Genomic DNA, 14,174 nt, shown 5'->3' with positions numbered 1-14,174 from the left:
TGTCCTGGCAAGATTGGCCCCAGCTCAAGGCTTTACTTAAACTCTGGGTTATCTGATGCAGGTGGGAGAAGAATGAAGCTGTACCACCTTAGCCAATGACCTGGCTCTGTACTTATTGGAAAACCTACGGAGACACCCCTCACCTGCCTTTATCCTGGTTAGCTTTGTGCATTCAGAGCTCCGTCATGTCTTTCTAGCCAGTATTTGGGCTGATGTGTTTATGTCAACCTTAACAGTTGCAAGGGTCAGGTTTTCACCTGCCGTTCAGATTTCCCATACCAATGCCACAGATTTTACAGAGGGAACTAGTTAAAGGGCATCCTGCCAAGTTATTTTCTCTGTTCCAACTTGGGTAACTACATTCTGCCTCCCAAAATTCCCCTGTGGTTTTTATTGACTCAATTATTCTGACCGAAATTGTCATAGGACGTGGCTGCGTGTTGTCATTCAGCTACTGCCTTTCTCGTCAGAGGTGGCTGCCCTGCAGTGGGGACTGAAGTGACTCTTGAGCATAATTTCGATGGAGTTCCCTTGTGCTGAAAGATGTTGGCAGAAAAAATAATACCCAGCCCTTCTATAGCGCTTTTCATCTGTAGATCTCAAAGTGCTTTACAAAGGAAGGCAGTATCATTATCCCCATTATACAGATGGGGAAACCAAGGCACAGGGAGGGGACATGACCTGTCCAAGGTCACCCCGTAATGGGTCTTGGGAGCATGGCACATTTCAAAAAGCAAACTCCAGTTCTGTTCTACCTAGATTTTTTTTGTACCGTTCCTATCGCTGAAATATCTGCTGGGGCTGTAGCCCAGGGTTCGCTTTGGATCAGGTGTATACAGCACTTTATGTCATATACATTGCTAGGCAAAACACAGGGGCGGGGGTGAAGGCAGTCAATATAGTGCAGGGACTTACAGGGAAAATATGAATGTAGTTTAAAGAAACACAAGCTGAAAACTGGCTCATTCAAAGTGAGGTTCACAATTTAAAAAAGAACATCTGTGAATGCAGGGTAAGGTACCCAAATCAACTTAACTCTGACCTCGTACCCCTGGCATCCTCCACGAGACGGAGAGATGTGCCTTTGACAAGCATGTCGGCTAGCTGACAGCCGCAGCACTGGTACGTACCTGGGCTGCTAAGGGTTTCTCAGAATCTGTTGCTATGGCATTGCGCCTGGTGATGCAACATTTCAAACCACCTGGCCTCTGGTTTCCACAGCAGCGTGTATGCAGCCTGAGCTATGGGGTATGGGGGGGCTTAAGAGGTTTTCAGCACTAGCAAGCCTGGCTGCTGGGGAAGGGGAAGGGTTACAATGGCTGCAATCTTTCCAGCCCAGAATAAATACTAGGAAGGTGGCAGCGGGGATGGCCAGGCCTTGGCTTTGTATTTCTAAAACACCTTCCATTCACAGGTCTCACCATAGCAACTGTCGCCAGAGAACCGGAGCAGGTGAGACACGTTAGTTAGCTCAGCCTCTCGAACGCCAGTGAGGTCGGCCAGTATCATTATCCCCATTTTGCAGATGGGGAAACTGAGGCAGAGAGGGGTAGTGAGTCGCTCAAGGTCACCTAGTGAGTCAGTGGCAGAGTCAGGAATAGATTCCAAAGCTCTGGATTCCTCGTCCTTTTCTGTAACCACAAAACCCTGCTTCCTCTCACACACAAGAGGGGCCCTGCCAATCTCCTGCCTGGGGCTGTGCACAGGCTCCATCAGTGAATGGTAACGTCACCTCCCTGAATCACACCTGACCCCAGTGTAGCTAAATCCTGGCACAGCCCCAGTCACTGCGCTGCTGCCCTTCGTCGGGGGTCAGAATTAAATGCTGTTGTGGTCTAGCAATTCAAGGTATTAAGTGACAGCAGTGGGACTAGTCCTTGGGGATTGCTAGCTCCCAGCCACATGCTCATTTCCCAAGGCCGGGGAGTGGCCAGCCAAACCCCACCTCCTCTCCTGGTACTACAGGGCCGAGCCAAGGGCTTCCCTGTCCTCCCTCTGGCCTCCTGGGGCAGGGCAGTCACCTTGACTTTGCCGTTAACCAAGCAGCCTGGAGCCTGTCACAGGATCCCAGCTGCGCAGGTCTATGCCAGAGCTGCTGCACCTGCTGCTGGGGTCCTGTCTGCCCAGCCGTGGCTGCCCACTCAGACACTCTATACCTTGCCCAGGAACCGAGGAATAAGCAGGAGCAGAGCTAGGCCAGATATGGCCGGCCTGGAGCCGGGCAGTGGAGCCTGAAGATCCCGAGCCTATTTCTGGGCGAAGCAGGGAAAATGATGCCGGAAAATGGGGGCCTGTTCAGAGATGGGGGCTCTCCCAGCTGCTGGGGGTGAGACAATCAGGGCAGCAGATCCTAGCTCTGCTCTAGGAGTTATTTGGGGCCAGTTCTGTGGCCTGGGCTGTGCTCGGGGTCAGACCACATGATCACAATGGTCCTTTCTGGCCTTGGAATCTAGGAAACCCTGGGGTCAGAGGCACAGAACAGGGGGTTGTCTTCGGGCCCTAAAGCCATGGATGGCTTGGGGGGGGCAGGGTTATGACATGAGGGGGCCCCTCTGGAGAACCCAAACTGGCTGGGCTAGGCAGGTGGGCTTGCCACAATCCCATGGGGCCCCAGAATGTAGAACCAAGTTGATCCTGCTTTTCTCTTCCCACAACTAGCTAGAGAACCGGGAACAAACGGGTCAGCCGAAAGAAAGACGGGGCTGGTGCAGCGGCCCAGGAATATCCGTAATCCCAGCTTGCGCCATCCTGTTTATTTGTATTGCCAGTTCTCAAAGCGCTTTACAAAGGTGTCATGCTCCCCATTCGACAGATGGGGAAACTGAGGCAGAGAACGGGGAAGTGACTGGCAGTACTAAGGCTAGAGTTCATGTCGTAGTCCAGTGCATTACTCACTGCACCAGGTCTAAAACAAGCAATGAGCCAGCTAATCCACCACCCCGCCTGAGAGAAGACCATCTCTAGGGCTGAGCTAACCCATGCTCTGCTGCTGGGCCCACGTTCTATGAGCCACTCAAGGCAGCAGCCTGCCCTGGGGACCAGCTGCCGTCAATTTAAGCAATTAGGTCTCAGCTAAATCTGGCCTGGCTATCAGGGTTTTCCCCGTAGTGGCATTAGTGTGATCTAGCATGGAGCAGCCACTCGAAGAGCTGCCCAGCAGCCTGCCCAGCACAGAGCAGGGAGAGGCTGGGATGCGTTTGTAAGGCGTACAGCGCCGTGCACATTGCAGGAGTGTGCTCAGAGCAATGGCTGCAGCAGAGCAATGCCCAGTGGTGCCCTCCCCTCGCACTCGTAACCATGGCTCTGTGTCCTTGGGAATCCACCAGGCCAGCAGTTCGCTTTCTCCCCAAGGAAGGAGCCAGTAAATTAGCCCCCTCCGTAGCCAGACGCTCACCTGCTCTCAGGACCGCGGTCTCCCCCATCCATTCAGGGAGGAGGTGGATAATCCAAAGCAGGCAGGGCGGGAGGATTAATTAGCTAATGTTCCCAAAGCGCTTGGGAGACGTTACCTGCTAATTATTATTATCGAGGGCAGGCTGCTGGGTTCGCTTCCCCATGGCTTGGGGGGTTGTTCCTCAGCCATGTGGGGACTCGGGGATGTCGCTTTCTGCCCACGCCTCAGTCAGGGAGCGCAAACCCCCTCTGTTCTGCCTGGACCTTGTGTTTCGCTGGCCAGTAAAATACCCTCTTCTGCTCTGCTCCAGAGGAACAGAGGCTGCTAAAAGGATTAGGTTACAGTACCCCCTCCCCACAAGACAAGCTGCGAAGCCATATGGGCCCTGCTAGGTCAGTTGCCATGGGGAGCTGCCAGGTCGGAGGACACCTGAGCCTGGCTATGGACTGCGAAGGTTCACCCCGACTGCCTCTGTCGTTCCTGTCTCGAGGTGGGCGTCGGGAAAAGGCTGGATGGGCCAAGGCAGCTGATTAGCCTCCGGGGCCCCATGTCAGCTGGCCCACGGGGATGGGGGGGCTGAGGACACGCAGCCTGGCTGGGGCTGCAGGATGAGGGCCAGGGGAAGGAGAGATGTTAGGGCTGATGGGGTGCGTTAGCTTGTACTGTTATGTCTGTTACATGCCAACCTCCGCGTGCACCCAAGGCCAAGGCCCCCATGGTGCTGGGCACAAATACACAGCGAGAGACATGCCCTGGCCCGCCAAGCCTACAGCCCAAATTGATTAGCTCTGCATGTCTCCCAGCCACTGTGCAGGGCAGCTGGCTGGGTGGAGACACACCGGTGCAAGGTGAGGCTCAGCAGTGAGGTGAGTGGGGGTGCAAGGGGCCAAGCCTGGAAAGCAGAGGGGGCTGCGGGTCAGAACTGAAGGGCATCAGCAGAGTTATATGGAGAAACTTTCCCACCCAACTTCTTATGCTGCTCCAGGCCTCTAAAGCAAAAGCAGATGGAGAGGAGAACTAGCTTATGCTGCTGTGAGCAAGCAGCGCAGCCAGGCTCCTTTGCACCCAACTAGCTCGGTGGGCGGCTAGCTCTGAGCCCTGCTAACCCAGCAGGACTCCCTGCCCCAAGCTAGCCGGCCACTGGGTCTCCCTATGCTCACCCCATCAGCAAGGCCATTCCTTTCCACTGCTGACATGGCCCCTGGGAAGATGGGGAGAGACAAGGCCAGGAGCAGTGGCAGAACCCTAAAAGTGGGGGGCCACAGGTGCCCAAACCATGGTCTCGCCCCTGCGCTGCCCCTCCCCCTGAGGCACTGCCCCCCATGCCGCTTCCCCCCAAGCCCTCGCACCGCCCCTTCCCCCAAGACCCCATTCCCATGCCACCTCTCTCCCCTAAGACCCCGCCCTCCACTTGCTCCTCTCCGCCCCCTCCTGCTGTGGCTCGCCCTTACAGCCAGTAAACAGCGTGAGGGCCTAGCCCTCCCACTTTTAAAAGTAATGGGGCCATGGCCCCCCTGTTCCAGCACCCCTGGAAAGGGCAGCCTGGATGTGACCCCCAGTTGCCTGTGTCCCAGCCTGGTGTCATAACCACACAACTAGCTTGCCTTTGGACCCATCAGCCTGCTTTGTTAGAGGGATCACACCCTAACCTGTCTGCAGCTGCTTATCTCATGAGTCGGTCTGTGGGTCAAATCCCCCTCTGGTGTAACTCTGCAGCCTTCAGTGATGTAAAAGCTGGAGGAGCCTGGCCTTACTCCCATTCACCATCCCTGAGGCCCCCTGTGCAACTATAATCTGGGGTACCAGCATGACATCTTCTTGCTCCCTTCCCCTAGGGTGCGAGGGCTCTGTGGGACCAGTTGCCTTGACTTTAGGAACCAAGGGCCAGCAGCAGGGATGGAGGGTGTGGGGAGCCCCGTCAGGTTCACCAATGCGCTCAGCTTTTGAGGGGGCATGAACCCTGCAGACACTGGGGTAACCTGGCAGAGGGGCTGCTGTGGGGGGCTTGCCACCCCTGTCCTCCAGCCCAATGCAGGAGTTAACGCTGCTTGGAACTCTACTGACCTCACCAAAGGCTGTGTCCCCAGCTGGGTCACTGGGGCTCGAAGCTGGGGCCTCTGGATCTTGACGAGTGAGCCGCTGGTGCCTGAGCTCCAAGGCCCATCCTCTGTCTGCGAACCAGCCACCCACAGAGGAGGACAGAGCTCCTCGCGGAGTGAGTGGGGCGTACGGCTGCCCACTGCACTTATCAGCTTGCATAGCCGAAGCCTGGCTGGTAGGAGGGGAGCGTGCCCTGGTCCTAGACTCTGGGCCCATCCACAACTGGCTCAGCCCCTCTGCTGTGCCGGGAGAGGTTTCCAGGGAACCAGGGCGACATGCTCGGGAGGTGCGGCTCCTGCCTGTGCTCCCCACCCAGCTCCTGCCGGGTTTGGGTTCCCTTCACTCGAGTTGCTGGGGGGAACAACCAGGCCCATCCCAGACGGCACCCTGCAGAATCAGTGCAGCGATGGCAGACCTAGCTGGGCTCTGGGCTGGCTCCTCGTTAAAGGGACTGCCCATCTCTCTCCTCTGGGCTGCTCGCCACTTTCCTGTGCCGGGGCATAGATCTGGTGATCTCCTCCCACACTCCATGGCCCCTCTCCCCAGCCTCCATCCTGCGCCCCACATTCCCCGGTGCCCTCTCTGTCTCCCGTCTCCTCGCCGCACTCCCCTGCCCCTCAGTTGTCTTTCTTCAGTGCCCCCATTTCCCTCACTCAGTTCCTGCACCTCCACATTGCTGTGGCCCCTCACTGCCTCCTGCTTCCCACACAAGGCCATGGGCAGTGGCCATCTCCTCTGAGGGCAGCTTGGCTTTCTGCCCACTGAGGACAACAGGAGATGGCAGCCATCTTTACATGGGGGGAGGGGGAGAGGAAAGAATGGTGGCCATCTTGGCTGAGGGCAATATGTGGCTTCAGTCCTGTTGAGAACAGTGGGAAATGGAGGCCATTTTTAATAAGGGCAAAACCATGACAGGGAAAGGCCTCAACCTGGCTTTACATTGTGAGCTGCTTTAGAAAAACCTCCCTATTTGACTGAGCCCTTGTGATACCCCCAAACCGGCCCCTTTGCTGGCAGAGAGGCCACGGACTGGCTGGGCCATGGAGACTGAACCCCACTCTCCCTGGAGACGGGCCCCTGGATTGAGACCCCTTGAGCAGGGGCGGCGTGTGGGGGAAGCAAGCCCGGCTGCTGTCTCTGCTGCCCCAGCTCTGGGGCTAATGAGAGCTCCAGGCCAGGCAGCCAGGCACCTCCACCCACCCTGAATTCACCCCCCGGGGATGTTAGGGAAAAAGGGAGGGTATCTCGAAAAGAGGCCAAGGCTCAGCGGAGCCCGGGCCCCCTTCAAGCTGCCCCCAGTTGCAAAGCGAAAAGTCTGGAGCGGAACAGAAGAAGAGCTGCTCCTTCAGCCTTTTCCCATCTCCTGGCTGCTCGCCGGGGAAGACGCGGTGAAACCCAGCTGTGGACTAGCCGGGGGGCTGCCAGTCAGACACTGCTGCATTGGCCGAGCGGGTGGGAAGCCCAGGTAGGTTCATTACTGATCTGAGCTCTCTGGAAGACGCCGAGGTGATATTTCCAATGCCTGGCTCCCGCAGTAAGAATCCCACAGTAAGCTTTTGGGGAGGGCGGAGGAGATTTTGCCCCCCCCCCCCAAAATTGCCCCTCCCCTCAGCACTTCCCCTGCCCTTCCCATCTGCGGTGAAAAGCAGCCCCTGACTAATGAATGCGCCTAGCTCTGGGCAGAACTGGAGCACTCTCTCCTTGCTCCCGCCCAGCCGTTCCCCTGCTGCATAGGCACCGTCGGGCCTGCTCGGGATCCTCTCCCTGCCGCTGGCAGCCAGGAGCAATGGGCCTGCGCTGCAAATTGGGGGCCAGCTCTGAATTCCCCCAAGGGGGGCTCCGATCCAGAGGCCTGCTTTGTGCCATCCCGAGCACCATCTGGGGCGTAAATGAGGATTCGCCCAGCGCAAGGCCGGGCGGAAAGCGACTCCCTCCCAGGAGAGCGCGCAGGAGACGCAAATCCTGGGAGGACGCACTCGCGCCTTCGCCCCTCTGGCCGAGAGAGAGGTGGGTGTTCCCGCTGGGTGTCAGCGTACCAGTGCCCTCTCTCCTAGCTGGAGAGGCAGGCTCACTCGCGGGCCAGTGAGCAGGCAGCCCTCCCGCGAGCTCACCTGCAGCCCCACCCAACAGCTGTGGCTGGTGGGTGCTGAGCACCCACTATTTTTTTTCTGGAGCCCCAGAGCACCCACGGAATCGGTGCCTATGCCTGTGGGTCTGGAGCAGAAGGTCCTGAGTTCTGCTCCTGATCACGGCCATAAACTCTTCTCCAGCCATGGAATGGTTACTAGATCTTTCAGCTGAGACCTTACAACCACGATCCCCATGCTATGCTTGGTCATTGCCAAGCCCTCAAGGCCTGTCACAACACAACAGGGATTTGACGTCCTTCTATAAATATTGTGGATCCTACTTCAGCCATCAGAGGGCCTGGAAGCTGGGCTTGTCAAGGCTGAACAGGTGAGCAGCTACTGCCTGAGCAAAGGAAGTAATTCCCTGGCCGGTTAGCTCCCTCTCTAGTCTCCCACGTCCTGTTGGAATGGTGTCCTCCACCTTAGAGGTGGCTGCATCTCAGTGGGGAGTGAAACAATTGCAGCCTATTGTATATGCAATATGTGGGAATGAAGAGCGATACGTGTATCTATTTTGAGTGCCCCAGGACCTTCGAGCATCCTCCGCCAAGGGGAAAACAACCAACAATATCACAGAAGATTTTAGAGGCCATTTGTTTTGCAAATTCTTCCGTGGATTTTTGTCCAACTTATCGACAACCTTAACCATGCTGATTTTAGAGGCAGGCCACCACTGGGGGTTGAAATGGGATCCTGCTGCAAAGCTAGGGACCATGGGTTGCTTGCTAAAGAACTGAACTCTCCGGCTGAGAGATAAAACAGCCTCACATTCTGTGTGGCTCTGGCACACTCAGGCCAGTGGGTTATGCTTTATTCTTGGGCAAACTCGGGGTTTTTTACCTATGAGGCTGGAAAGCGGATGGGACAAAGATCACTCCTGGTTTGAGATCATTTAACATAGAACACAGCTGTTGGGGTTTAACAACATTTCCCCCTTCAATGGCATCTTGGCATGCATTAAGGTTTGGGGATGGGGTCTTTAAATCAAGAGTGGGTATCTTTAAAAGACAAGCTCTAATTCAACCCCAAGGGATTGGGCTCGATGCAGGAGTGACACGGTGAAGGTCTGTGGCCTGTGGGATACAGAAAATCAGGCTAGATTATCAGAATCAGCCCCGCTGGCCTTAAAATCTGTGACTCTATGCAATGGCCCCTCTTTGTCTATGCAGCACCAGCCATATCGCCTGATGTTGGAGTCAGCACTGCTCTGGGATGGGGCTTGTGATTTTAGTTAGTTGCTTTTGTTGCAAATCCAGCAAAGAAAACACTTTTTTTTTTTTTTTTTTAGGATCCACAAAAAATACAAGCTATTATGTTGCTGGTTGTTTAAAATGATGATTGTTTTTCAGCAGAAAAAGTGGCAGGTTTGTTTTTTCTCTTTTAAAGAGGCACTGTCAGGTTAAAACTCTGGGCCCTGCAAACCCTTTCTCTTGCAAGTAATCCTTATGTGCGTGGCCCTGCTGAGGCCAGGGCGGTATTTGCGTGGGTATTAATCTGGTGAGAAAAGGTTGCAGCATTGGGCTCCACATAGTTAAAAGCCCATTTCCTTATCTATGTTGCAAATAACATGAGATTGTTGAAGCAAAAAGGAATTTCTCCCAGCTGGGACAATGAAACTAGGCTAGTCAGTTTCATGTTTGTTTCTTGTCAGTTTCACATCCAGGCTCTGGTGCCTTGTCCCAGTTAAGAGGAGGTTTGTTATGTAATTATAGCTCTTCCCTTTATCACTTTGTTACAAATCAGGACCTTTCTCCAGCTCGGAAACTGTCCCCAGATCTACACTGTGAGCCTAGGCAAACCTGACAACGTCCCCTTCAACTAGATGTATCAAATCCAGCGAACCCCCCTCACATACCTCTGGTTAGAATCATTTTAGAGCAGGACAAGTTATCTCCAGAGTCCTTTTCAGGATGTATTTCAAATTAACCCCTTCAGTGCTGAACAACGCTCTTGCACACATTCATCGACACACGTTACTGATGAACTCACTAAGGGCCTGATCCAAAGCCCACTGAAGTCTAAGCCAGCCTTTCTGTTGATTTCATTGGGTTTTGGCTCAGGGCTTAAACCCTTACAGGCCCTGTCTGTGACCAATACACAGAGCCAGGCTGCCCCCACAGTACACTGGGGAAAGGTTTCCAGGAGAGGAAAAGGACACTGCCTCAGTTCTAAGCTAGCTTACTTCAAGGCCTAGTGGGGAGTTAAAGCCTGAAGTCCTCTGGTCCACCTGACGGGCCCTCTCTGCCTTATGTTCCACCATGGCAGGTGTGAGGGGACGTAGAAGCTGCTGTCCCAGAGGATGGGAGATGGGGCTTCTCAGTCCAGAGCCCCTGGCTTTTTAATGTTCTCTTCTCTTAGCTGCTTTTGTTGCAAGACGGCTGCTTGCCTTTCTCGCCAGGAGCGGGTTTCCTCCATCTCTCTCTCCCGCCCCGTGCCCACCCTGGCAATAATTGGGCTGTCAGGCTTTTTTCAGTGGTGGGTATGTAGACATTTTAAATGCTGTGTCAGATACCCAGATAACCCAGACAACTGAAATAAACACACAGGTGCCTCCAAACCATCCCCTGCCGATGCACACACGCACACACTCCTCCCCGGCAAGAACACACACACAGACACAGAGATCTGTGCACACCTACCACACCAGCAGAGACAAACACACACATACGCATCAGACAGGCAGAGACAAACGCGCACAGACACACAGACACAGACACACACCTGTACATACCCATCAGACAGGCAGAGACAAACGCACACAGACACACACACACACCTGTACATACCCATCAGACAGGCAGAGACAAACACACACACACACAGATCTATACATACCCATCAGACAGGCAGAGAGACACACACACACCACACACACACAGAGGTGTACACACCCACCATACACACACACACACTTCTATACACACCTACCACAAGGGCAGAGAAATACATGCACACACAGATCTATACACACCGACCACACAACCAGAGACAAACACACACACACACACAGAGATCTGTGTACACACCCACCACAAGGGCAGAGAAACAGGCACACACAGATACATGCACATCTGTACACACTCACTACACAGCAGGAGACGTACATCCTGGTGTGTACACACACACACACACACTTTACTAATAATAACCCACTGCCTGTCTCTAGTCCCTTTCTGCCAGGGGTTTACAAACATACATTAGTTAACTCTCACTCCTCCCCCGACTCCCCCATGTCGCAGGTCAGTGCTGTCCCTTTTACAGATGGGGAAACTGAGGCACAGAGAGGGCTGTGTCTATAGTCCCACAGAGCCTTGGTGATAGAGCTGGGGATAGAAAGTCCAGGTCTGTGCTGGGTTTTGGGTTCTGCCTGTCCAGTTTAGACCTGGAGCTCCTCGGGGCAGGGATCATATGGCCCTTTGTGTTCCACACAGTGCTGTACACACCAAACACACAATACGTAGCCTCAGGCCAGAGCCCCTGCTTTCACCAGTAGATGACACTCCCCTGAGCCATCCCATCAGGGAGCGGTGAGCACAGCTCCACACGGAAACATACAAAGCTATGCCCAGTGGTTTGACCTTTGCCTGCCTGCTAATGGGGAAAAATCCCCCCTCACATACAGCGGGTATGTAGCCCTTACGGTACTGGACAGGCCGATCTGGTGGGTCCCGACCTCCCTGTCACTGGATGAGTTGTCCTGGCAGCCCAGACACGGCTGGGACATGCGTGTGTGTGTGCGCCATTCAGGGCAAGGCCCAGAGCAAACACATCATGGTGTTGGGTCCCCGGAGGAAGGGGAGGGAGCTGCCAGGTCCAGGTACAACTGCACTGCTCAGGCATCCGGGGCTGCCCCTGCCCAGCCCTGCTCAGCGAGGACGTGGGGGGGGGGTGAGGAAACGCCCCCCCAGGCCCACATACAGGGCAGGAGAGAGATCCGGTGCCGCTGGCCTTTCCAAGAAGACCAGAGAGAGCTGAGGAGCAGGCGCTGCTGGAGACTCTTATCCGAGCCTCTGACAAGAGGCGACGCGTCTGGGAAGGGAATCCCCTTGTGTCAGCTCTGCATGGGGCTGTGGCTTCGGGAGGCCCCTGGCACAGTTTTGTAGCACCTCTCCCCTGTCCTCAGCTCTGTCACGCAGCCCCGGACCCTCCCCTCCCCACCCGCTTCTGGCCCCTTGCTGCTCTAGGATGTGGGCCAGGCCTGGCAGCGGTGACCTGTGTGCTTTGCGTGAGTGAGAGCTCAGTGGCTACAGGTCCATGATGGGGCGGGTACTGTTAGCACCGGGATCAGGGCAGGGAAAGGCGTAGGGAGGGATCACAGTGCACAGCTTGTCCCAGGGCCACAACTGCCCTATCACGAGGGAGCGTGGTCTAGCGGTTCAAGCCCTGGCCTCAGACTAAGCCAGAGCTCCTGGGTTCTTGTCCTGTCCCTTTTCACTGACTGTGGGCATGTCACTGCACTGCCTGGTGCCTCTGTTTTCCCATCTATAAAATGGGGCTAGTGATCTTGACTGAGCACCCAGGATGGAGCTGGGTGCCTGGGTCCACTACAGGGTTCTGAGATCAGTGGGTGGAAGGTGCCCTGGAAATACCAGCTGAGTCAGCGGGGCTGGGAATGACTTTCAGGCTCACTGGACTGAGAAGGGCTCAGACAGGAAAACCCACTGACTGACCCCATTCAGCGGCTGTCATGAACACTTGGATGCAGCAGGAAGCTGGGCCTGGGCGCTAGTGAACAAGATGGAAATGGGTGGGAAGGGCAAGAGGGAACCCAGGGGTCTGGCATATTCCTTTGGTGTAGTCCAAGGGCCGGACACTGGCTCCTGGGAAGCATCTGACGGAGGCTGAATTCCCCCCCCTCCCCTGCAGGATAGGGAAAAGCCCTCCAGCCCCACCCCATGTTCCCTTCAAATACTGACCTCAGGCCTACACTGTGCTGGGGAGGCAGGGGAGTGTAGTGGGCAGGTGCTGGCCTGGGAGTCAGGCGAGACCCAGCCCTGTCGCCGATCAGACTTTGCCGTCTCCCTGTGCCTCAGTTTCCCTCTTTGCACAATGAGGATAGGCATACTGAGGGCCTGGAGATCTAAGGAGGGAGCATGGGTGCGGAGGGCTGCCCTGTGAGACATCTGCCCCCATGTTCTCAGCCCAGCAGGAAGGTCAGTGCAGCCGACAGCTCGGCCGTGCTTGGGTCGGGAGGGGGGAGCATCACGTCAAACAGCTGAGCAGTGTGTTCTGCTCTAAGTTCACAGGGTGCTTTGGGTCCCTGGTGAGCTCCCCCAGCAGACGGGGAAGGGGCTGGGCCCCGATTGTCACCCGTGTCCCCAGAAAGGACGTGTATGACAGCCACCTCCCCTGCCTCATAACTGGGCTCAGCAGAGACCCCCAGAACACAAACTCTGCTGGCCCCCCATCCCCAAGCCGGCTGCTAATGTCGGTGTTAAGGCCCCAGGTCCCCGCCACATTAAAGCCCCTCTGATCTCCCCCAAGACAAACACAAGCCCCTCTGTTATCATCCTGCTAGGTAGGTTCTCTCCTCTGCCACTCTCCAGTTTGCTCACTGCCTTCTCCCAGCTCCTCACCGCTGGGTTACAGCCCCACATCATCTTCCCCCCTCCACCCAGCCCCTTCTCCTCCGCCCTTTCTACACCCAAACCGTCCTCCCTCCTTCCCACCCCCCTTTTCTCTTGGCCATTCTGTCTGCTCTGGGTATTAAGGGTGGGGAGCTGCTTCCACACCCAGGTCAGGGACCCCCCGGCCCCCAGACCTCTTGGCTGTTCCCCAATGGGGCGCGCGTTCACTTCGCCAACTCCCGGCACCAGGAGAGATGCCCGGGCTTCCCTCCGCACTCACCTGCCTCTGCCGGGCGCAGGCCGCCGGGGTCCGTCTGCAGCAGAGCCCCTTCAGCCTTGGCGGATTCTCCAGGCATGATCTGTCATCCAGAGGGAAGGCCCCGTGCGCGTCTCCGGCTGCAGCCAGCGCTCTCGCTCTCCGGGCCAGGCAGGAATCCCACGGCTAATCAGCGAGGACAGTGCGTCGGTCGCTCGGCAGCCCAGAATGGGCTCTGTGACCTGCCCCCCTCCTCCCCCCCCAGCCCCAAGATGTGGCTGGAGGCTGCGCTGTAGCGGTCCTCGAGAGCCAGTGCATTAGTGCAGCGCGAGGGGGGGGGGACGGGGCTGCTGCTGCTCGAAGAGCCCTGTCATGCTGGATGATGTCAGCAGGATTTTTTCTCTCTCTTCCCCTCTCCTCTCTGTAGAGAGGCAGGGTGTGTGCCAGGCACTGCAGAGCTGGGCGGGGGGAAGGAGGGAGAGACGGAGGAGAAAGCGACTGAGCGCGCTGGCTGCACCGTGCAGAGCCGCGGCCTCCCTCCAGGGTAATTGCATCAGCCGGGGCCAACAGCAGCTCCCTGACGCTGCCCCCTCCTCGGAGCGCAGGAGGGCTCGGTGGCCGGCTGGGGCCTGGTGGCTGCCCTAGGTCTGGGCACGTGGCCTGGCGGAGGCGAGAGGGCTGTGCGGCAAGGAGCCGTGGAAAGGTGACGCGCCAGCCCCGAGGCTCAC

The 14,174-nt window shown here is 56.4% G+C and overlaps 1 protein-coding gene across 1 annotated transcript in view; it reads right to left on the bottom strand.

Moving 5' to 3' along the window:
• Window positions 1-13,866, bottom strand: part of LOC125631112 (uncharacterized) — a 47,441-nt gene extending 33,575 nt beyond the window's left edge. Inside the window, exon 1 of the mRNA XM_048837321.2 lies at window positions 13,471-13,866. Coding sequence (XP_048693278.2) covers window positions 13,471-13,546 — 76 coding nt within the window. The 5' untranslated portion in view covers window positions 13,547-13,866. The remainder of the gene's footprint in view (window positions 1-13,470) is intronic.
• Between the last annotated feature and the right edge of the window lie 308 nt (window positions 13,867-14,174).

This window comes from Caretta caretta, chromosome 2 (assembly GCF_965140235.1).
Source record: "Caretta caretta isolate rCarCar2 chromosome 2, rCarCar1.hap1, whole genome shotgun sequence".
NCBI lineage: Eukaryota > Metazoa > Chordata > Testudines > Cheloniidae > Caretta > Caretta caretta.
This window is presented reverse-complemented; position numbering and strand designations above follow the sequence as displayed.